Source organism: Littorina saxatilis, unplaced genomic scaffold (assembly GCF_037325665.1).
Source record: "Littorina saxatilis isolate snail1 unplaced genomic scaffold, US_GU_Lsax_2.0 scaffold_681, whole genome shotgun sequence".
NCBI lineage: Eukaryota > Metazoa > Mollusca > Gastropoda > Littorinimorpha > Littorinidae > Littorina > Littorina saxatilis.
In genome coordinates this window covers 24498-46918 of record NW_027127111.1, presented here as the reverse complement: position 1 = coordinate 46918, position 22421 = coordinate 24498, and the positions used below count along the sequence as shown (strand labels likewise).

The 22421-nt window shown below is 39.4% G+C and overlaps 1 protein-coding gene and 2 long non-coding RNA genes across 3 annotated transcripts; 2 read left to right on the top strand and 1 right to left on the bottom strand.

Annotated features, from left to right (window-relative positions):
- The first annotated feature begins 8686 nt into the window (after positions 1–8686).
- Positions 8687–11105, top strand: LOC138955580 (uncharacterized). Its single transcript, XR_011452284.1, has 4 exons — positions 8687–8940; positions 9284–9426; positions 10354–10456; positions 10980–11105. It is a non-coding gene; the product is annotated as an uncharacterized lncRNA (long non-coding RNA).
- Positions 11106–13959: 2854 nt separating this feature from the next.
- LOC138955577 (uncharacterized) lies at positions 13960–18141 on the bottom strand. Its single transcript, XR_011452283.1, has 3 exons — positions 17630–18141; positions 17000–17149; positions 13960–15840 (listed from the first exon to the last, which is right to left on the bottom strand). It is a non-coding gene; the product is annotated as an uncharacterized lncRNA (long non-coding RNA).
- Positions 18142–18892: 751 nt separating this feature from the next.
- On the top strand, positions 18893–19759 carry LOC138955578 (uncharacterized). Its single transcript, XM_070327159.1, has one exon. The coding sequence runs from the start codon at positions 18893–18895 to the stop codon at positions 19757–19759; it is 867 nt and encodes a 288-aa protein (XP_070183260.1).
- The last annotated feature ends 2662 nt before the right edge of the window (positions 19760–22421 follow it).

Below are 22421 nucleotides of genomic sequence, written 5' to 3'. Positions count from 1 at the left end.
TTAAAAATCGTTTCTTGAAATTGTTATTACGAAATATTTCTGGACATTAAAATGCTAGCACAGGCACGAAAGTGATTTTATTGCAGGTGTCAATGTTTCCTGAATCTATTTATAGATGTGTTACGTTTGAATTGATATTAAGCAATTCAGGTGCCGTGTGGACATGGTACGGAAACATTCACTGTCCCGATTGACGGGTTTCAACAGCGAGGACGCAATTTTTGTGAAGGCTTTTTAGTTCTGCTTCTTCTTCTTCTTTTGCGTTCGTGGGCTGAAACTCCCACGTACACGTGTGCTTTTGTACGAGTGGATTTGTACGTGGATGACCGTTTTTACAAAACCATTTAGACAGCCATACGCCGTTTTCGGTGAAAGCATGCTGGGTATTTTCGTGTTTCTATAACCCACCGAACTCTGCTTTGGACTGCACGATCTTTTCCGTGCGCACTTGGTCTTGTGCTTGCGTGTACACACGAAGGGTGATCAGGCACCAGCAGGCCTGCACGTAAGTTGACCTGGGATATCGGTAAAATCTTCACCTTAATTACCCGTCAGGTGCGGCCGGGATTCGAACCCACGACCTTCCGCTTTGGTAAGTCTTTTTTTTTCAAAATGATATTTTTTGTCCATCAAAAAGAAAAAATCAATGCGCATCTTGTGTGATAATTTCTACTTTTTAGAGTGCTTAGATAAGCAGATATGAACAAGAGACAATGACAAAAGGTGACGTTTTCATGTCAGTATGTCCCAAATGACATCACCAGTACATTTTTCATTCTATCTAATCTGTTTTCGTTCTATTTTTTCTAATAACATGCGTTAACAATTGATTGCCAACTGGAATGGAAGAGCACAAAAAGTGTAACATGATATGTAGTTTCTCTAGAGGGAAAAACATCTTCCACTTTCATGTCAGTGTGTCCCATGCAACATACATTTGCCAAACAGCTATGTGTAAGTAGATATTTGTTAGTGGTATAGAAAATACTGATCAACAATCAAAGTCAGTTTTCACATTCATTTTCTACCTATTTCTTATTTGTTTATTCTTTTGGCAATGGTGAAATGTCAGCAATCGTGTGTCATTCGGGACAGTAGACATGACACCTGACCTTTTGTCACTGTCTCACAAGTAAGTCCACAACCAAAAGCAACTTTTTAAGTGTGCATGAATGTTTTGACAAAACCAAGTAAGTCCAAGGGGTTCCCATCCTATAATGATAGTTTTAAAATTCTTGTCAGACGACCCATGCAGAAAATACGTCATTTTAAGTTTAGAACTCACAAATGACGTCATTTAAAGTTTAGAACACACAAATGACCTCTTTCGATAAGGCGAGACATAATGACGTCACCTTATGACGTTTTATTTTAAACATTGTTCTTCTCTATCTATATATAATTCTCCTGACGATCCTTGTCTCTCTCTCTCTCTCTCTCTCTCTCTCTCTCTCTCTCTTTCTCTCTCTCCCTCCCTCTATCCCTCCCTATCTCTCTTTTCCTCCCTCCATCTCTCTTTCTATCCCTCCCAACCTCTCTCGCTATCTCTCTCCCTCTTACTCTTAGTCTCTCTCTCTCTCTCTCTCTCTCTCTCTCTCTCTCTCTCTCTCTCTCTCTCTCTCTCTCTCTCTCTCTCTCCATCTTGTGCAAATTCGTAATGTTAACGTTATTTTCACTGTTTTGTCATTGGCTCACGTAAGTGTAGCCTATGCGATCGTAACTTTGTCTGTCTGTGCGTGCGTGCGTATGTGCGTATGTGCGTATGTGCGTGCGTGCGTGCGTGTGTATGTCTGTGATAGAAACTTTAACATTTCCGAGTCTATGGATTACGTCAGTCTCGGTCAAAAGTGTTCGACGTGTGTGATAGAAACTATTTGAAGACGTCACATTATGACGTAAGAGGGTTAGACGTCACGCAAAGGAATTACTGAAAGTCTCGGTCATTGTTATTGTGAGCGGGCCGAGACTACTTGGCAGATCCAGGGTCTCGCTTTCTTGCACAGTTTCACCTATGCTTACTGTGTGTGTGTGTGTGTGTGTGTGTGTGTGTGTGTGTGTGTGTGTGTGTGTGTGTGTGTGTGTGTGTGTGTGTGTGTGTATGTGTGACGGAGTGATTGAGTTTGTGTTACTGTTTGTCGATTTCTTACGTGAGCCTTGAAGGCTTCGCCTCTTGTTTATCTTGACAACACTTCTTCTTTAACAGCCATGCTTGCACCAAAACTAGCACCCCTACTAACAAGTAAAATGCCGCAAGAATATTCGGATTGACTTTGACGTCATACTGGCAAAAACATTGCATTCTGATTGGTTATAGCGTCATAAAGGTTCTTGTGATTGGTGGATGGACTTACTTGGTTTTACCAGCAAATTGACATGTACTTTTTTTTGAGAAATGTTTGAAGTTGTGGACTTACTTTTCTATATCTCCTTATCTATTTATTTTACAAAGTCAAAATTTACACACAGGCTGCTTCTTGATTTCTTAGTTTTGATGAACAAAAAGATATCATTTTTGGGAAAAAATGGACTTACTCGGTTTTGTCAGCACATGGCAGATGTACTTTAAACAGTTTTTAAGGTGTGGACTTACTTTTTTATATCTCCTTATCTATTTATTTCACAAAGTCACAATTTACACATAAGGTGCGCCTTAATTTCTAAGCTTTGATGAACAAAAAATATCATTTTTGAAAAAAATGTACTTACTCGGTTTTGTCAGTACACGGCAGACTTGTCTAAATGAACACTTGCTTCAAGGCCCCGACTTGAACAATCCTCTGGTTGGAGTTCTCTGTAGATTCCGCAAGGGACAGATCGCTTTTTCGTGTGACGTGGAAAAAAATGTTCCATCAGTTTCACGTGAATCCAGAACACAGAGATTACCTCAGATTCTTGTGGTGGGACGATGGAGACTACACGAAATCTCTTGTAGACTACCGCATGAGAGTTCACCTGTTTGGAGCCACCTCTTCTCCTGGATGCGCGATTTTTGGGTTCAGAAACTTGCTTCTGACAATCATGGAATTTGCGAGGAAGCGGCGGAATTTTTGAAGCACGATTTCTACGTCGACGATGGGCTGCAGAGCAAAGACTCGGTAGACGACGCTGTGAGAACGCTCTCTAAGGCAAGAGAAATTTGTGACAAGGGTGGTTTGCGACTTCACAAGATCGTATCAAACTCCCCAGAAATCTTGGAACACTTTCCTGAAACTGAAATTTCGACGCAACCATGTGACTTGTTGAACCAGAGGGAAAGTAACAATGCTCCTGAATTTACATGGTCAAAACATATTCCATTTGTGGCAAGAAGACTTGACTACGTTTTTAGTAGCTTAAGTGTGTTTGAAAAGATTGTTGATTGTGACATAATCTCTGTTGCGACGTCGGACCACAGAGGCTGTAGTATTCATATTAAACTATCTGATGTTGTAAGAGGAGAGGGTGATTGGAAATTTAATAATTCTCTGTTGCATGATGTGAGCTTTGTTAATCAAATGAACAAAATATTTGACACATTTCAACTTGATGTTGAAGAGGATTGTCAACTTGGTTGGGAATTATTGAAAATGAGAATCAAGGATTGTTCCCACAATTTTAGTAAGTAGAGCAGCGTAAATCTCGTGCAGCACAGGTGCGTGCAAGAGTTAAATGGATCGAGCAGGGTGAAAGGAACACACCTTTTTTTCTTGGGTTAGAAAAGGCGAGAGCAAACGCAAAAATAATGGAAAGTGTAAAAGATGATACCGGACGAATTGTTACAACGCAAGAAGATATTATTCTCGTCCAAAAAACGTATTTTGCTGATTTGTATAAACGGAAAATTGATGAGGGAAACATGAGCTTAAAAATTGACACTTTTTTGGATGGAACAAAGGTTTTAAAAATAAATGATCAGCAGAAAGACAGCTGTGAAGGGGAAGTGGAAGAAGGAGAAGTTTTGTCAGCTCTAAAGCGTATGAATAATGGTTCTGCACCTGGAATTGATGGATTAACAGTTGAGTTTTTTTTTTTTTTTTTTTTTTTTTTCTTACTTTTTTTTTTTTTTTTTTTTTTTTTTTTTTTTTTTGACCTCAGTTGCATGCAGGATGCTTCAACCCATATTTTTTGCCCGATTTTTGTAATTTTTTTTTTTTTTTTTTTTTTTTTTTTTTTTCTCTTTAAGGCGGGGAGCATCCTTCTTCCTTGGTCTCTTTCTGTATAACATAATCAACTTTATATTATACAAAACATAAATTTCTGTCTAATGTTTAACTCTAATTCCAATAAAATACGTAAGTCTAACTTCTTCCCATACTTAAATTTTCCTATGGTCATTTTTGTTATCAAAATACAATAATTTATAAAGTAAATTTGATCGTTTTTTAAATTTTCATTCCAAAAACCAAATAATATATCTGTTTCATTCAAAGTTATATTATAATAAATTTGCTTAAAAATAAAATCTTTACATAGTTTCCAAACTTTCCTCACCTCTTGACAATGAAAAAAGAAGTGCTCAAGTGTATCCAGTTCATTGCAAACTTCACAATTATTAGTTTGACATAAACCCATCTTGTTTAGTAAAATATTCGTTGGGTAAATTCTGTGTAAAATTTTCCAATGAAGCAGACGCAGTCGTTCTTCTTTTGTACAATTAACAGCTAACAGCCAGTGTCTTGATTCCAGAACAATATTATGCTTTCTTTGCCAAAAAGAACAGGCGCTCGGAGTTTGTACCTCGAAATTAACCAAAACAGTTCTTATTTCCCTTGGTGTAATATTACCAATACGAGTCAAACCCTGCAACAGAACATATCGGTATGGCAATGCGTTAATCAGTTTTGTTTTAAGTGCTGTACACAACGCATTATACTCAAATTGTCTGGCTGGTTTATAAGCAACCTTTTGACATAATTCTTCAAATGAAATCATGTCACCGATTTCATTCATGACATCCTTTACATGATAAATATGACATTTAATAAAATCTTTGAAAAAGAGGCATTTATGTTTATATTGTATATTCATGTTGTTCCATATACATTGATTCATCAATGGAACAGGTGTGGCATCATACTTTTCATACAAAATGTGTTTGTTGTCTAGCCAGGTTAACAATACTTGTCTCCAAAAGACCGATCTGCAGTTAACAACGCCAGTTGAGTTTTATAAGTTTTTTTGGAGGAGCCTAAAAAGGTATATACTTGCGTCTTTCAACTCTGCTTTTAAGAATGGAACTCTATCTAATTCACAGTGTAAAGCGGCAATTCTTTCTTTCTTTATTTGGTGTTTAACGTCGTTTTCAACCACGAAGGTTATATCACGACGAGAAAGCGGCAATTACACTGATTCATAAAGGGAAGGATTTATCAAGAAATGATTTAAAGAATTGGAGACCTATTTCACTGACCAGTACAGATAAGTTATTAGCGAAATGTTTAGCTCTTCGGCTCTCTGGTGTTGTAGGGAGTGTTGTGAATGAGGATCAAGTTGGGTATATAAAAGGTAGACGTGTCTTAACCTTATTGCGATTAGTTGATGATGTTTTAGAACATGCAGATTTACATAATAAGCCTGGATTGATGGTGTCAATTGACTTTTTACATGCATTTGATTACATCTCCAAAGAGTTTATGTTGAAGATGTTTGAAACATTTGGTTTTGGAACTGATTTTGTGAAATGGGTTGATGTTTTGATGAAAAACGCAAAAAGTTGTGTAAATTATTGTGGTTGGTTATCCGAATTTTTTAATATTGATTCCGGAATAAGGCAAGGGTGTCTTTTTTCCGCACTAGCCTTCGTATTAGCAGTTGAATTGTTAGCAATCAAAATTCGAGAGGCCAAACATATAAAGGGTATGTCATTATGGAACAACGGAGATATGAATAAAGTTTTGAAAGTATTGTTGTATGCTGATGATGTTACATTGTTTTTGCAAGATGAACATGACATGTTCCAAGCCCTGGCTTTGATTGGTACATTTTCGGAAATATCAGGTTTAAATCACCAAAAATCCAAACTAATATGGTTTGGGTCGCGGAAGAATTGTAGGAATGAGTGTTGCGGTTTTGCATGTACAGACAAAATGAAAATTCTAGGTGTATATTTCTGTAATTATATGCGTGCGTCAAAAGTGAAAGAGAATTGGGAAGAGAGAGTGAATGTTGCAAAAAGGCTCATCTGCGTGTGGGAGAAAAGGAATTTGAGCATTATTGGTAAAGTGTGTGTATTCAAAACGTTTATTCTGCCACATTTTGTCTATATAATGCAGGCGCTGATTGTACCAGACGACGTTCTAACTGGAATTAATAGGTTAATGTTTCGCTTCGTATGGCGCAAAAAAGACTGCAACAGAAAAGCATTTAAAAGGTGAAAAGAACTGTTTTATGTAACGAAGTAAAGCAAGGTGGATTAAATATGATTGATTTGCGTCAGATGCAGTGTTCCTTTTTGTTAAGCTGGGTTGTGAACCTAACTCTGTCTAATGAAGACCAGAAATGGTCATGGCTCCCAAAAGCACTGTTTTTCTGTTTTGGGAGTCGCTTTGAGTGTTTTTTTGCGAACATTAAAAGCAAACCATTTAAAGGATTGGACAGTATTAAATCGGAATTTTGTTTCGCTGTGTTGAAGGCATGGCTTGATAACAATCAAGTCGATAATAATGGTAATTCTGTTTCCGGTTTGTTGTGGAACAACAAAGATATAATTTGTCAAGGAAACCCACTCTTTTTTGCGGATTGGATTAAAAGTGGTATAATGTATGTGAGCGATGTGTGTGAGAATGGACGTTTTTCTACCTATGAAGAAGTGTGTGAAAGAACTGGCTACACTGCAAATAGATTGCTTGAGTACAATGTTGTTCGAATAGCTGTACATCTCCTTTTAAGAAATGTCGATATAAACGATGTAAATTGTTCAGTCTGTGACATTCCGACCTTCTGTGGGAAAAAAGTTAAATCAGTAAAAGAAATTCGAAAGATTCTGGTAGGAAAACAATACAGCCAACCCTGTTCAGAAGGATTTTGGAGAAGAAAATTAGGATTTGAAATTGACGAAAAGAATTGGAACTTAGCAGCCACTGTCACTAGTGAAGTTCGATTACGTGTACTGCATTGGAAAATATTGCAAAACATTTATCCAACTAATATTTTATTGTGTAAAATGAAAGTGAAGGCTGATAAAAACTGTACATATTGTAAGGATGAACTTGATGTATTGGAGCATTTTTTTTTTTGAGTGCCAAACAGTGCTCAGGTTTTGGAAATATACTGTTCAAAAAAAGAAACGCATAGTTGCTACTTGCCAAATTTGTTTTATTTTTCGAAAAAATTAACAGAAAATCCAATATTTAGATTATTTGTTTGAAATTTGGTATGGACACAGTTGAATGCACACACAGTTCATTTGCATCTTCAAATCAATCAGTCAATCAATACGATTGGGTGCCGAGGCTGTCAAGTCAGTAGGGGGTGTGACTGCCTTGAGCAGCAACAACTGCCCGGCACCTTCTGGGCATAGACTGGATCAGATGCCGGATATCTTGCTGTGGGATGGTGTCCCACTCCTCCTGAAGTGCCTGCAATAGATCGCGGTGATTTGCCGGCGCTTCTTCTCGCCTGCGCACACGTCTGTCCAATTCATCCCAGAGGTGTTCTATCGGGTTCATGTCTGGCGACATGGATGGCCAGGGAAGCACCTGGACATGGTGGTCGGTGAGGAACTGGGTGGTGAGTTGTGTTGTGTGCGGGCGAGCGTTGTCCTGCTGGAATATGGCATCCTGGTCAGCCAGAAGAGGAAGGGCGTGTGGGCGCAGAATTTCCTACACGTATCGCTGGGCAGTTATGCGCCCTTGGACGTGCACCAGGGTGCTCCTTCCAGCGGTATTGATCGCCCCCCACACCATGACGCCTCCACCACCATGAACGGGTGCCTCATCCACACAGTTGGGCGCGTAACGTTCGTTTACTCTCCGGTAGACCCTCCTCCGACCATCATGTCGCTGGAGCAGGAAGTAGGACTCGTCGCTGAACCACACGTGTCTCCAGTGATTCCGGACGGTCCAGCGAAGGTGCTGGTTGCCCCACTGCACTCGGTTCTGGCGATGGCGGCGGGTGAGGACAGCTCCTCTGTGAGGTCTGCGAGCTCTCAAACCAGCTTCATGCAGGCGGTTCCGCACGGTCTGGTCCGATAATCGGTGTGGCCCGGGGAGAGCCTGGACAGAAGATGAGGCCGACAGGAAACGATTCCGGAGGTGGCGGAGCCGTATGAAGCGGTCGTGAGCAGCAGTTGTCGCCCTTGGTCTTCCCGCTCGTGGCAAGTCAGCAACGGAGCCAGTGGCTTGAAACCTGACCCACAGTCTACTGATGGTGCTCTGGGACACGTGGAAGTTCCTGGCGATTGCACTTTGACTTTGGCCTGCTTGTAAACGACCCAATGCAATTTGGCGGTCTTCTCTGCTCAATCGGGCCATCTTTCGTCGCTGAATTGTCGTCTGGTTTCTTTGTGGCGAACAATCCGCTTTTATGGGTTTTGGAAGACATGGTATATCCTTGGCATTCGATGTCAGTAATCCCACACGTTTTGGGCTTATTTTTGTGGGCCACAAACGCGAAATGTGCCCCACAAATTTTTGGGCTTATTTTTGTGGGGCACATTTTGGTTTTGTGGGCCACAAACTGTGTTTGTGGAGCGTAAAATAAGGGGCACAAATTAAGCTCCATAAAAAATAAGGACAAATATTTGTGGGGCTTAAACAGTGTTTTTGCCCAAAAAAATGTTTTGGGCTCTTTTTTGTCCTCCTTATTTTGGACGTTGAGCGTGGTTTTCAGACCTACTGCGTTTCGGTTTTTAGTTCAGTAATGGCGGTCGAAGGCGATCTGTTTGGAAAGAATCTCCAATGGCAATGATGTTTGCTAATGCGAGAGAATTGGGACGGGCGAACCTTTGCATATTAACCAGAGGTAAGTTTCCATGTTTCGTTTTATAACTGAGAGTGGGTTTATGGTAGTATGTGTTGCAACATGTGTCATTTCGACTCACTCGAGTCACTGTGTGTGTCAGTCCACAGGCGCAAGGTATCGTTCACTGAACCAACACGTAGATACTAGATAGTTGCCCTGTACTGGGATTTTCTCATTAATTTGAAGAAGAAGATTACCACTAGTCTACCACGTTTTTGCAACCTCTTTTCAAGGTGCATGATCATAATATTTTATAAATTCTTTTTGTTTTTAAAGATTGAGTCTAACTTGAAATACTCAAATCAGTAGGTAACCTGATCGGTTCCCAATTATTTTATTGCAGGTTGGCATCAATCAGAAGAGAGCTAGAGCTAGTATGTTCAACTTCAAGGTCTCCTCTCAGCCGAAAAAGCCAACCGATTGCTGCATGATCTTGAGGCTGTCACTGACAGAAGTAAAATATTTGATGCCACTGCCGCAAATCAGGTAGGAGTAAGGCGAAGAGGTTTTATTATGTACAACTGTCAGTGTTATGATACAGTGTGTTTTTTCCTTCCCCTCCCTCAGATTCTCAAGTTCTGGTCAGAATAACTCATATGGAGGTGTGTGTGACTGTGAGCAAGACTGAGAGAGTGTTTTCATTTTATTTGTATAATTCATGTTCAGGGATAATAATAAAATAATGAACACCTACTGACTTAGAGTCCAAACCACAGAACTGCTCGAAGCTCTTAGCTTTATTTCACCAGTCTGATGATCATGCAGTTCCTCCAGTATTCGAATCATTTACTAATACTAAAAGCACATGACTTTCAGTGTGTACCTTTAAGTTTAATAAAGTACAATGTATTGCTGTAAACAGTCACTCACTCTGACACTCACTCACTGTCAGGACATATCTCATTCTCAGTGAAACTGTGTGTCAAGTTCTATTATTTTTTTCCTTTGTGCTCTACACACATGTGCATACATGCTATACATATATATATATATACATGTTATGTAATATACATAAGCATATGCACACATCAACTTGTCTACATTGTATGTCTGTCACTATATACAGTCTATGTGAACACATTCAGTTCACTGATTCAGTCAAAACTTCACTAAATGTAAAAGGACTTATAACATTTTATATTCTAGAAAGATATCAATGCCACTGTCCCACAGTATCATAAGAATCAAGCGTTAATGTTGGTTTGGTCGTTTGTTGTCGTTTTTTGTTGTTGTTTTATGGGGGAGGGTGCAGTGTGTAAATTCATCTGGTTCTGTGGACAGTGTGTTTGTTGTTCCTCCACATAGGTAAATATCATACTGCATGTAGCTCCTAGTACTACTTGTCCTGTCAACTAACTGTTTTAAAATTGGTGCTCAGAGGAATGTTACTTCAGCCAATATTATATATTACAGGTTGGCATCGATCCGGCACAGTGGAAGAAGCAGATTGATTCCTTCATGATCCGGAGGCTGTCAAGACTCAAATGGGAAATATTTCATGCTAATGGCAATTCAGGTAAGAGTTTTGCTACATGATCATATTGTGTTTTATCCTCCCTCTCAGTCTCAAATTCTGGTTACATTCTGACTGTTGGTGTGTGTTTGTGTGTGAGAACTGAAGTGTGGACAAAAACATTTCTTGTATCTCTTGTGTGTGTGTGTGTGTGTGTGTGTGTGTGTGTGTGTTTGATTTTCCCTGGCCAGTCAGGAGAGCTGCCAGACATTAATATTATAATACCTGCAGATTTTTCTAGCCCTGCAGATTGATGTTACACACCTTTGCTTTGCTTTTTGAATTTGATAGCAAGCGCTGACAGGGAATGTGTCTTCTATATTTCATATATGTTAAAAAGTAGGCGTTAGAACTTGTCTACCAGGGAATTAGAATGTTTACGCTCTTGGCATTTATGTGGGTTTAGTGTGTGTGTGTGTGTGTGTGTGTCAGTTACAAACACAATTTACTCCTTACTCATACTTAAAACTTGTTCTTGTCATTGTGTTTGGATTTAAGATCAGTTCCTTTGTCATTCATTTGTCAGTAGGGACAGAAGATGAGAAGACCTGGCCAGTGAATGTGGATGAAAAGCAGTGCTATCCAAGTCCAGCTGTGATCGATGGGGAAACTACAGCTACAGCGGCAGTAAATGTCCACTCAGCAGGGGCGGGGGGGGGGGGGGGGGGGGGGGGGGCCCAAAAAAAAAACAAAAACAAAATTGGAAAGTTGATTCTATGACCATTTCTAAGTTCAAATGGCACCAGATGGCACCATTTTGCTTCTTCGGGCCAAAAATTTTCCGGGGGGCATGCCCCCAGACCCCCCTAGCAAATTCGGGCGCTTCACGCCCATCACATTCACTTTCGATTCAAAGTGCCCCCCCCCCCCCCCCCCCCCCCCTTACAAGGCAACTGATCCGCCCCTGCTCAGTATTGGTTGTACTGAGCATTACAACTTGTTGCTGTTGTAAATTTGTGTCAATGTTTTAAAGGCCCACTACGCCTCATTTAAAAAGTTGTCCTCACCTTTAACATGGGATAAGACCATCCTTCCACTTGGTCACAGACCAAAAATCAACACTTTGACTGCTTTCTGTAGTGAGGTAGATGTTTTGGTGGTTTCGGTGAATTTTTTTTTTCTTTAAAAGAAGCTGTACCTGAATTTACCACTGAAGGATACCACTCTGCATGGAGAGCCTTGAGGCAGTTCATTTTTGGTATGTGCCCGTATGGTCTTATTTCATGTAAAAGCCTCGGGGATGTCGTCAGACGTCAGACGTAGACAGATTGAAAGGCTCAAATGTCCGATTCACATAGCCGCATGGCGGTCAGATGTCCTATTGTTTTGAACTGAGCGCTGTCATTGTCCGATAAGAACTTGACTCCATTCCTTCGGACAGCGCACTATTCTATATTTTTCTCTCAAGAAACACATTTTCAAAAAGCGACCGAGCACTCTCGTGTACATGTGCTCTGAAGTTGTGCAGTGCGGATCTTGTGTTTTCGAGAATTCCAAACCCTATGTGATATGGGCTGTTTGGGTACACCTGTCTGCAGCACATTAAAGTTAGGAGCCGCCATTTATATTATATGTAATTTTCTAGAAATAGTGAACACCACTATAAGCATTATGCTTGTTGTTGTTTACTCAATATGCGTTTTTTGTAAATAATGCACAAACGTTAAATAAAACAGTTTAAACCAAAGTTAGGAGTACGGGAGACAACTCCAACTGACCATAAGTCTTGCGTCTGCTTTTGGTTTAAGTTCGAGACATTTTGACGAAGCGCATTGAATTATGCCACCGAAATAAAACTGCTAGGTCAAAGTACAGTAAATCTTACATTTTGTTAAGGAAATGTGCGGCAGTAAAATTGAATTTGGAGAATACATGGAATAACCTGGTTTTCTGGGAAGTGACATAAAAATAAATAGAACAATTGTGAATACTTCTTCTTCTTCTGTGTTGGTGGGCTGAAACTCCCACGTACACTCATGGTTTTGCACGAGTGGATTTTTACGTGTATGACCGTATTTACCCCGCCATTTAGGCAGCCATACACCGCTTTCGAAGGATTGTGAATACTGATTGACATAGAGTAATAAAACTAAGGCGCTAGGCCTGTCCACTTACAAAAACTGCTAGGTCAAAGTACAGTAAATCTTACATTTTGTTAAGGAAATGTGCGGCAGTAAAATTGAATTTGGAGAATACATGGAATAACCTGGTTTTCTGGGAAGTGACATAAAAATAAATAGAACAATTGTGAATACTTCTTCTTCTTCTGTGTTGGTGGGCTGAAACTCCCACGTACACTCATGGTTTTGCACGAGTGGATTTTTACGTGTATGACCGTATTTACCCCGCCATTTAGGCAGCCATACACCGCTTTCGAAGGATTGTGAATACTGATTGACATAGAGTGCCGTTGCTATGGAAACAGTCGTTACATTGGATTTCTAGGAAACAGTTTAACAGCGACATCATACATCAGAACTTCCTAATGTTTGGCACAAAAATGCACATGTATCATATCTACAATCATATAGAACGATTTTTTTTTACAACAGACTACAGTTGAATTTTAATATCTTTTGTCATAAGAATGAATCGTCGCGATATAACCTTCGTGGTTGAAAACGACGTTAAACACCAAATAAAGAAAGAAAGATAAGAATGAACGAATTTCTCACTGCATATTCATCACAATAATTAATTTAAATTCAACTGTAGTTGTTTAAAAAACAAACAAACACATTCTATATGATTGTAGATAATACATGTGTATCCTTGTGCCAAATATTATGAATTTCTGATGTATGATGTTGCTGTAAAGCCGTTTTCTAGAAATCCCATATGACGCTGTAAATGCCAGTTTTCATCGCAACAGCAGTCAATATCCATCCACAATGTTTTCATTCATTTTAATGTCACTTCAATAACTACCCAGAAAACCAAGTTATTCCTTGACTGTATTCTTCAAGTTTAAGTTTGGTAATTTTACTGCCGCACATTGCCTTAAGTCATAAATAAAGGGTTCCAGTAACATACCATTCTTCTTTATTGATTATGAACTTTGGAAGGTTAGATGTTGGATCTGTTTTTAAAAAATATTTCCTTGATGTGTTGTACTAAGATCAACCGTCTGCTTGGACATATACTAAAGATCCACTACCTGGCTGCTGTCTGCAGAAAATCGATTAATTCATAGAAAAATATGCCTTACAGGGAAGTAGCAGCTAGCCGGTTGACTGTACATGTGTTTGTGTAGAGGTGTTCTTATTGCATGTTCAAGCCAGGACAGATTGTGACCTGTAACATTTACACATTACATATATGTATGCAGGACTGCTACTGTTTAAGCTTAGGTGCAAGTGTGATGATATATTTGTTTGACTGATTATGGGCATTAAAATAAAACTGCAAAAAGAATACTTACACTTGAGATCTGATTTTGTGTGTGTCTGTGCGCATGAGGGTGTGTGTGGGCCATTTGACATACTTGCAGAAGAAACAAACAGAGGTAACTGATAAACTGCATTTATTAACACAAAGATGTAAACAAAGTGAGTTCACACATTTCACAAAAGTAAAACAAGGCAGTCTCACATGCATTCACAATATTTAGTACTCACATGAATGGCCAAAGATTATAGGCTGAGAATGCAAGTTTTAATTTGGCACATTTGTACATGTAGCTGCATCTGCTAGACATATATATCCATCTTACAATAAAAAAAAACACCTAGTGGTTAGGACATCGGCCTGAAAATCTAGGTCCTAGGTTCGAATCTCTGCAGAGGCATTTAATTTTTCCCCTTGGTTGAAATAAAAATGCTCAATGCTTAGGACTGGGTGGCCGAGTGGTAACGCACTTGCGCTCGGAATCGAGAGGTTGCGTGTTCGACCCTGGGTCAGGCCGCTATTTTCTCCCCCCTTTCCTAACCTAGGTGGCGGGTTCAAGTGCTAGTCTTTCGGATGAGACGAAAAACCGAGGTCCCTTCGTGTACACGTTAAAGATCCCACGATTGACAAAAGGGTCTTTCCTGGCAAAATTGTATAGGCATAGCTAAAAATGTCCACCAAATACCCGTGTGACTTGGAATAAAGGCCGTGAAAGGTGAATGCTCGCCCTGATAGGCTAGAGGTTTGCTGGCCGATGTGAATGCGTGATATATTGTGTAAAAAAATTCCATCTCACACGGCAGAAATTAATATGTAAAGCGCTTAGAGAAAACGTCACGTCAAGCGCTATATAAATCTCCCCATACAATACAATCCAGAGAGAGAGCAACCGTAAAGTTACCAGCGTAAAAGTAAAGCGTTGAATGCAGCTATGAAGGTCATGCCAGCAGTGTGGGTCAAGATTCAGGCCGCCTTCTATGCACAGAATTCTGTGTAGGATTCTCAGCTCTATCTTTACAAACACATAATCCCCAATAGACATACAGTGGAACCCCCCTTTTAAGACCCCCTCCATTTTAAAACCTTGTTTTTTCAGACTTTCTGTTCATAACCTCTGTGAATTTACCTCCATTTTAACCCTTACACTGGTGCAATTCTGTAACACATGTTACATAGCCACTGGTGAATTAACAGAGAGAAAAATAAAGAAAAACGGTCATGTAGATTTTCGCATCCATGGGAGGTAATCGGAACCGACCAAACAGACTGAGCCAGTAGCGCGACCTATGTCGTGACACCCATGTGACAGTATACGTAAAGTAGCGCGACATATGTCACGACAACCAGCCTAAGGGTTAAGACCCCCTCCTTTTCAAGTCCTGATTTGCACCAGAACGACCCCAAAACAGAATCAATGAACATTTTAAACAAGATAAAGTACTGACAAGGATTCAAAGGAAGAAAAAGTCATGGGTTAACACATTTCATGTGCATAATGCAGTTAAAAGATCTAAATTCTACTATAGCACAAAAAAGTCTATACATGAATTAACACGCATTGACTGAAACATACACTCACATCTCCCAAAGCTAAGCCTGTGTGTAAAATACTGCTTGCGAACAGCTTAATTTAAAGCACTCAAACAAAATAAAAGATAACACAACTGTATGTAGTAAAAACAAACAAACCGCTGTTTGCTGTCAGTAAATATCTGCATACCAAACACTACCTGTATTTAGCTGAATTGACAACTTACATAAGTTAAAAATGTACCCTTGATCCACACCGCGCCACACATTATTTGTGTAGAATGTTATTGTTAATGTGTTACATGTTCATTTCACCACCAAGGCAACAGAAAACCTCTTTAGATGGGCTATATTAAAGCAGTTCTGGTAGCACCGTCAGCACAGAATGGACTGAATCTGATCATCATCCTCAGCAAAGCCAGGCACCACTCTGCAAGCTGCCTGCACGTCATATCTCGGCACCTCACTTCCTGGAAAATAAAGAAAATGTATTACTGAGCACATCCAGACTTTGCTGTGCGCTGATGGGGATATGTTTTGGGTATTGAGAAGAGGGTGTGTGTTAGGAGTGGGGGTGCGGGAAGGTAGGTAGGAAGGAGGTAATACTTGTTCCTCACAAGATCAGTGGGATGGAGAATGGTGTGGGTGATACTGACAGTGACAACTATGAACTAAACTGTAAACATTGTTCTGTAATATTACAGGTGCCATCATTCCTTCATCAGTTCAGTGAAAGCCATTTATTTCAATTTTCATGGATACATATGATATATACTTTCATCATTAAAATTAAAAAGATAATCTTTCATCATTAAAATTAAAGACTTCCTCACAAGAACCGTTTTAACGACATGATATCTAGTTGTGCTGCTGATGTGAGCAGCTTTTCTGGAGTGTGATGAAAATTTACTATTTTTTTAAATTCAGCATGAGCCCTCATCCCACACACATTCCCTATTTAGCGTTGACACCTTACAGTTTTGTTGTGAAATGTGATGTGAATTCATTCTGAAAATTCTAACTCTGCGCAGGGGCAGTCAGGGTGTTGAATGTAGAAGTAGTTATCCAAGTACACAGGTGGTATTACAATTTACATTGTAATTCTTATTCCATGTTAAAAAAAAAACACAAAAACTGGCCAGATCTGTGAATGTGATTGTGAGCCAAGGAAAGGACTGACTGTATTTATAATAATTCCAGTAATGAGTAAATCTTTCATTCTAGCTATTTCATGTTTTACTTTCTTGCATCGCAATAGTTCAATCAATCAATGTTCATACAAACAGTGCACTTTTTGAGTATAGGGTTGCAACAAACTTTAAGATGGGAAGGAGAGAGAAAATAAAGATATTTGTACCATTATGTATACAAAGTACATCATACCAATTTACTATGCACAGTATTACTATGCATCTTCAAATGTATGAATAATTTCATCTACAATTACAAAGTACTTGTAATACAATTTACGAAGAACAAAAGACTGCTGAATTATCTACAACAGTACATTTTTATAGCTTCAGACTACCATCACCAATACCTAATGTTATTTTACCAAAGATTTGACAAGCAAAATAGATCTGTAAGTGGTACTGGTAAAGAAATGTGTAACTTAGTTAATATACTTACTCTTCAGGGGTAGTCTGTAATTTGTAAAGCACCACGCCAAGTCATCCTGATACCTCTCCAGTACATGTATCCATGTTAAAGGTAAACTGTTGGAACTGGAAGACAGGAGCTGTATGAATGATGCATATCATCTCTGGTTTCTCGGGAGGCCTGAAAAAACCCCATATAATTAAGTAATTAACATAACAATATTACATGTCTTAAAAATGAAATAAGTATTATTTCAACTTCACTATCACAGTATCAGAGCCAAATCACTCACTAATTCAGTAATTGTTTTGTTTATTCTTTTACAACCATAGTTCATACACTGATACAGCAGCATTTCATTCTATGCATGCAGATTAAAGATCAAGCATTTTCTAAACTTGAGTAAACAACAGAACACAACAGTTCATACACTGATACAGCAGCATTTCATTCTATGCATGCAGATTAAAGATCAAGCATTTTCTAAACTTGAGTAAACAACAGAACACAACAAACACACGCTCATTGACTCACAGTCACACCCAGTTACTCACTAACACTAACACACACACACATGTACACAACAGAAAAATCTTGCTCAGTCCTACAAAGGCCACGTTTGCAATGGTCATGTCTTGGATTTTAAAAACAATAACTTACCCGCTGGTTGATCCAAACCGATGACTGTCCTGTAAGTCAAGTGTAGAGTGTAGTGTAGACAGTGCGATTCATCGCCAACCTTCCCATTCAAGGCAGACCGTGTCCAAAATCAGCTGTACCATTCACATCCCGATTGAATTCCTTCAGAAAGGCAGTCGGTGTTTCAACTTCTTTGTCGATATATTTCTCTGGTGGACGTGTTGAACTGCCAAATATTTGATGTCTGTTACGAACGCCGCCATGTTTTTTCGTCATCAATACCATTCATCTACTCCACTAAGGAAGAGCGTTTTATTGTGTCTTAAAACCGACTACTCGCGAAAGTCATCAGTGTAAAATTATGGCCCACAAAATAAAGCTTCACATTTTGTTTAAGGGCTTATTTTATTTGCCTTTATTTTTAAGGGGCACATTTTGTGTCCCATATTTTAATAAGGCCTTCTGTTTGTGGGCCACAAACTGTATTTGTGCCCCACATTTTGTGCCCCATATTTTGTGGGGCACATTTTGCGTTTGTGGCCCACAAAAATAAGCCCAAAACGAGTGGGATTAATGACATCGAATGCCAAGGATAATGGTAAGAGCTCAATATTCCCCGAGTTTCACGAGATTACACTGAAGCATGACGAGTGGTCATGCCAAATGAGCAATTTTGACATTGTAGCCACTGATAACGCATGCGTCACGTGCAGAGCTCACTTGTGGCAATGGACGAAAGGTCGACGACCAGATAAACATTTTCTGCAGTTTGGTGGATATCCTTGTAGCCATATAACTAAATTAACCAAATATTCCAAGCTATGCGTTTCTTTTTTTGAACAGTATATATTGAAATGTACATTTTAGTAAACAATGGTGAAAGAATTAGGTTGAATGTTACAGATGTGCTTTTTGGCATAAAAAGTAACAGCAAAAATATAAAGAAGATTAATCACATTATTTTAATCGCAAAGATGTGCGTAAGCATTTAAAAAAAAAAACGATTCACGATTAACACTGGAAATTATTTTTGGAAATCATGTTGTTTTGAGATTTTGTTACTCTGAAGTGTTATTAATTAAAAACAAATTATTGTTTATTTTCTTTGATATAATGTAAAGACAGCCATACATTATGATGCGAATATTGTTTTAAAAAAAAGATCAATATATGATGTCATATGATCATTTTGATGCTACACATGTTGACACGTACATTTTTTTCACGTATGACTATTTTTAGTCCTTTTGTATAATGTACAAGTTTTTTCTGAACCGCATGTAAATGAGAGAGTCACGGCAACAGCGAAATGTCTCTGTGGGGGATGTGGTTCTCGAGGCGTTGGACGATTTGTCGACTGACTCATTCATCAGTGGGTTGAGATGCCTTATTGCGTTGCGTGGCGTTGTCAGGTTGGTGAGATACGATAGAGGGACTAATTTTGTCGGAGCTGACAACGAGCTCAAACGTGCAATGAAGGAATTAGACTCTAAATCTATCACGGCAAAAATGTTGAGTGCCCAGTGCGAGTTTCAGTTCAATCCGCCCTCTTCCAGTCACATGGGTGGAGTCTGGGAGAGGCAAATCAGAACAGTTAGAAATGTGCTGTCTGGACTCCTGCTTCAATCAAGTACTTCGCTGAACACCTCGTCGTTTCGGACACTACTCTATGAGGTCATGGCGATTGTGAACAGCCGTCCCTTGTCTACTGAGAATTTGGAATCTTCCGATTGTCCCCTCCCCTTGACTCCCAACCACATCCTTACTCTGAAATCTGACCCCATCCTCGCTCCCCCTGGAACATTTCTGAGTGAAGATCTGTACACCTCTAAACGATGGAGGCGTGTACAGCTACTGGCGGACCAGTTCTGGAAACGGTGGAGGAAGGAGTATGTGGCGACTCTACAACCTCGACGAGTTTGGTCACGGCAACAGCGAAATGTCTCTGTGGGGGATGTGGTTCTCCTCCAGGACGAGAACGCTTCTCGGGCTGACTGGAAGCTCGGCAGGGTGCTGGACGTTTATCCCAGCGCTGATGGTCTGGTGCGCAGCATGCAGGTGTCCTTAGCATCTTTCGACCTGGATCAGCGTGGACGCGTACAGTCTCGGCGAGTGGTGTTGACCAGACCCGTGCACAGATTGTGCTGGTGAAAAGTGATGACCAGACCCGTAGACAAGATGATTGTGTTGTTGAAAGGTGACAGTTTTTGGTTTCTTTGCAGTATGGACAAAGACAAATGCACGATGTGCTTCGAAAGGTCTAAGTCTTCTAACAGAAGAACCGAACAGACAATATTGATGTTGCAAAGAGTATTCAAGTTGTAGAGGGTGTTGATTTAGAAGTTAATCAATTATTTCGTGCATAGCTATGTTGCTTTTGAGATTCATTATTATGACGTATTTTCAATTATTTCATACCACGTAAATTTAAGTTGGAGTTTTTGAAATGGTTCAAGTGTAAGAGTGAATTGGTTTGATTTCGTTTTCCTACTTTGTGTCCAAATCATTAAAATGATTTGTGGTGGGAGTGTGCCTGCCCGTGCAGAGCCTCTTTTTAAATCGGATTATGATTTTTTTGTTTTTTTGTATTCGGTTGTACTGTTTGTTTAAGTGATTTATGACATGTGGACAAGTTTGTTGTTTGTTGCTCGTGAAACGTCCCTTACTTTCGTTTTTTGTGTGTGTTCTTTTTTGTGTCTCAGCTTTGCGAGCTCAGCCTTGATCAAGCTGAGTCTCGTGAAGTTGTTTGTTTGTTTAGTGTTTCATGGAGAACGTGTTTTTGCGTGTGTCTTGCAGTTTCTTATTTATATAGTGAGCTATTATTTAGTTTTTGTGAGTTCGGAGTTGTTGATGTTTAGTTAGTTTTGGTTTGAGTTTTGTCGTCCTATGTCCTTCCACTGAGAGGGTTGTGTTGTGTTGGTGTTGTGAACCTGGAATACGGTAAGGGACAGTTATTTTTGTGTGTATAAGAAATCTTGTATTAACTGATGATGTTGTGTATGCTTACTTTTCCTTCTCTTTTTCTCTTGTGCATGAGAAATATCGTATTAATTGATGTGTATGCTCACGTTTTCTTCCATTTTTCTTTCTTTCTCTCCATTCTGTTTGTCTGTCTGACTTTGTCTTCTTTTATTGGTTTCTCTCTCTCTCTCTCTCTCTCTCTCTCTCTCTCTCTCTCTCTCTCTCTCTCTCTCTCTCTCTCTCTCTCTCTCTCTCTCTCTCTCTCTCTCTCTCTCTCTCTCTGTCTGTCGGTCTGTTCGTCTTTCTATCTCTCTCTCTCTCTCTCTCTCTCTCTCTCTCTCTCTCTCTCTCTCTCTCTCTCTCTCTCTCTCTCTCTCTCTCTCTCTCTCTCTTTTCGATTGCCACCAGCTTGTATTTATAATTACCTGCATAGTATGCATTTGATTTTATGAATAACCACATATGTATGCTCTTCATGCCTCATCTTTATCATCATCATCATCATTATCATCATCATTATCGTCATCATCATCATCATCGTCATCTTTATTATCACGTTTTCCGACCTCCTTTTGTTGGTTAACTTTTTAACTTTTTAATTTTTAATTTTTTTAAATTATATAATTGTGTGTCTATGCGTCCCAAGGACAGATTGTAAGAAAAGGCGTAGCCTTAAATCTAAATCCTTGTAAAATAAAGTTCAATTCTCTCTCTCTCTCTCTCTCTCTCTCTCTCTCTCTCTCTCTCTGTCTCTCTCTCTCTCTCTCTCTCTGTCTGTCGGTCTGTTCGCTTCTCTCTCTCTTTCTCTTCCTAATTCCTTTGTTTCCTTGTTTAATTCTACTTCCCTCCGTCTCCGCTCTTTCTCGAACTCGCCTTCTTTCTCATTCTTTGTCTCTTTTATGTTTCTCTTTCTTCTTTTCTCTTTTCATTCGCCCTACCCTTTTTTCTCTTCAGTTTATAAGCAAGAAATATGTGTTAAATATGTGTTTAAGTTAATAGTTGAAATTCTGTAAGGGCTTATATGTGGTTTTTTGTTTTGCCCACAGTTTTCACCTTTCTCTCGACTGGCACAAACTTGATTAAAGAACAGCTAGACCAACTACGATGAGTCAGTGTGAACGTTACCAACATGCCTAAACCAAACAATGGGGATTTCATCACAAAAAACACGCAACATGACAAGCAGATCAGGGGCAGTCACAGGAACATTTCTAATTTGAATATGATAGAAAATTAGCATCAAGGGACCTACGATTTCGAGAACAAAAATCCATCACTTTGCTGACGACAATCTCTTTAATTGCATGGCGAAAAGAATGTTCAATGTAACAATCCACAATGTGATGCATTTCTTTGCATTGGAATAACATAATGTAAATTCGTGCAACGTATGGTAAGAGAGAAAAAACACCCAAACAAACGTTTGTGTGTTTATTTTACCGAGCAAGTGGAGTAAACACCCCAAAATAAAAAATAAAACAGAATTGTAAAGAGGCAAAGGAATGCGCACAAGGGTAGAATGATCTTAAGCTTTAGTTAAAGCCTTTAGAACTGTCACAAATTGTTTGAATGCATCCATTAGGTTAAGGAAATCAGTGTCATTGAATGGCCTACCTCAAACTCGTTGTCAATCCTGTCGCTAGGCGTGTGATGGGTGACTGGGTGTGGGAGGACAGTGTCCATGTCTGACATCTGTATCCTGCTGTCTCCACTCATGAAGGCCTCCACCACTGCCTCGTGAAGAAACACGTACTGACCCTGAACACACAACTCGCAAGGGTATCATGTGTGCATGCATGGGTTGTTTCGACCAGTGAATCATGTAACTTTGTCAAAATTAATGATATAATGT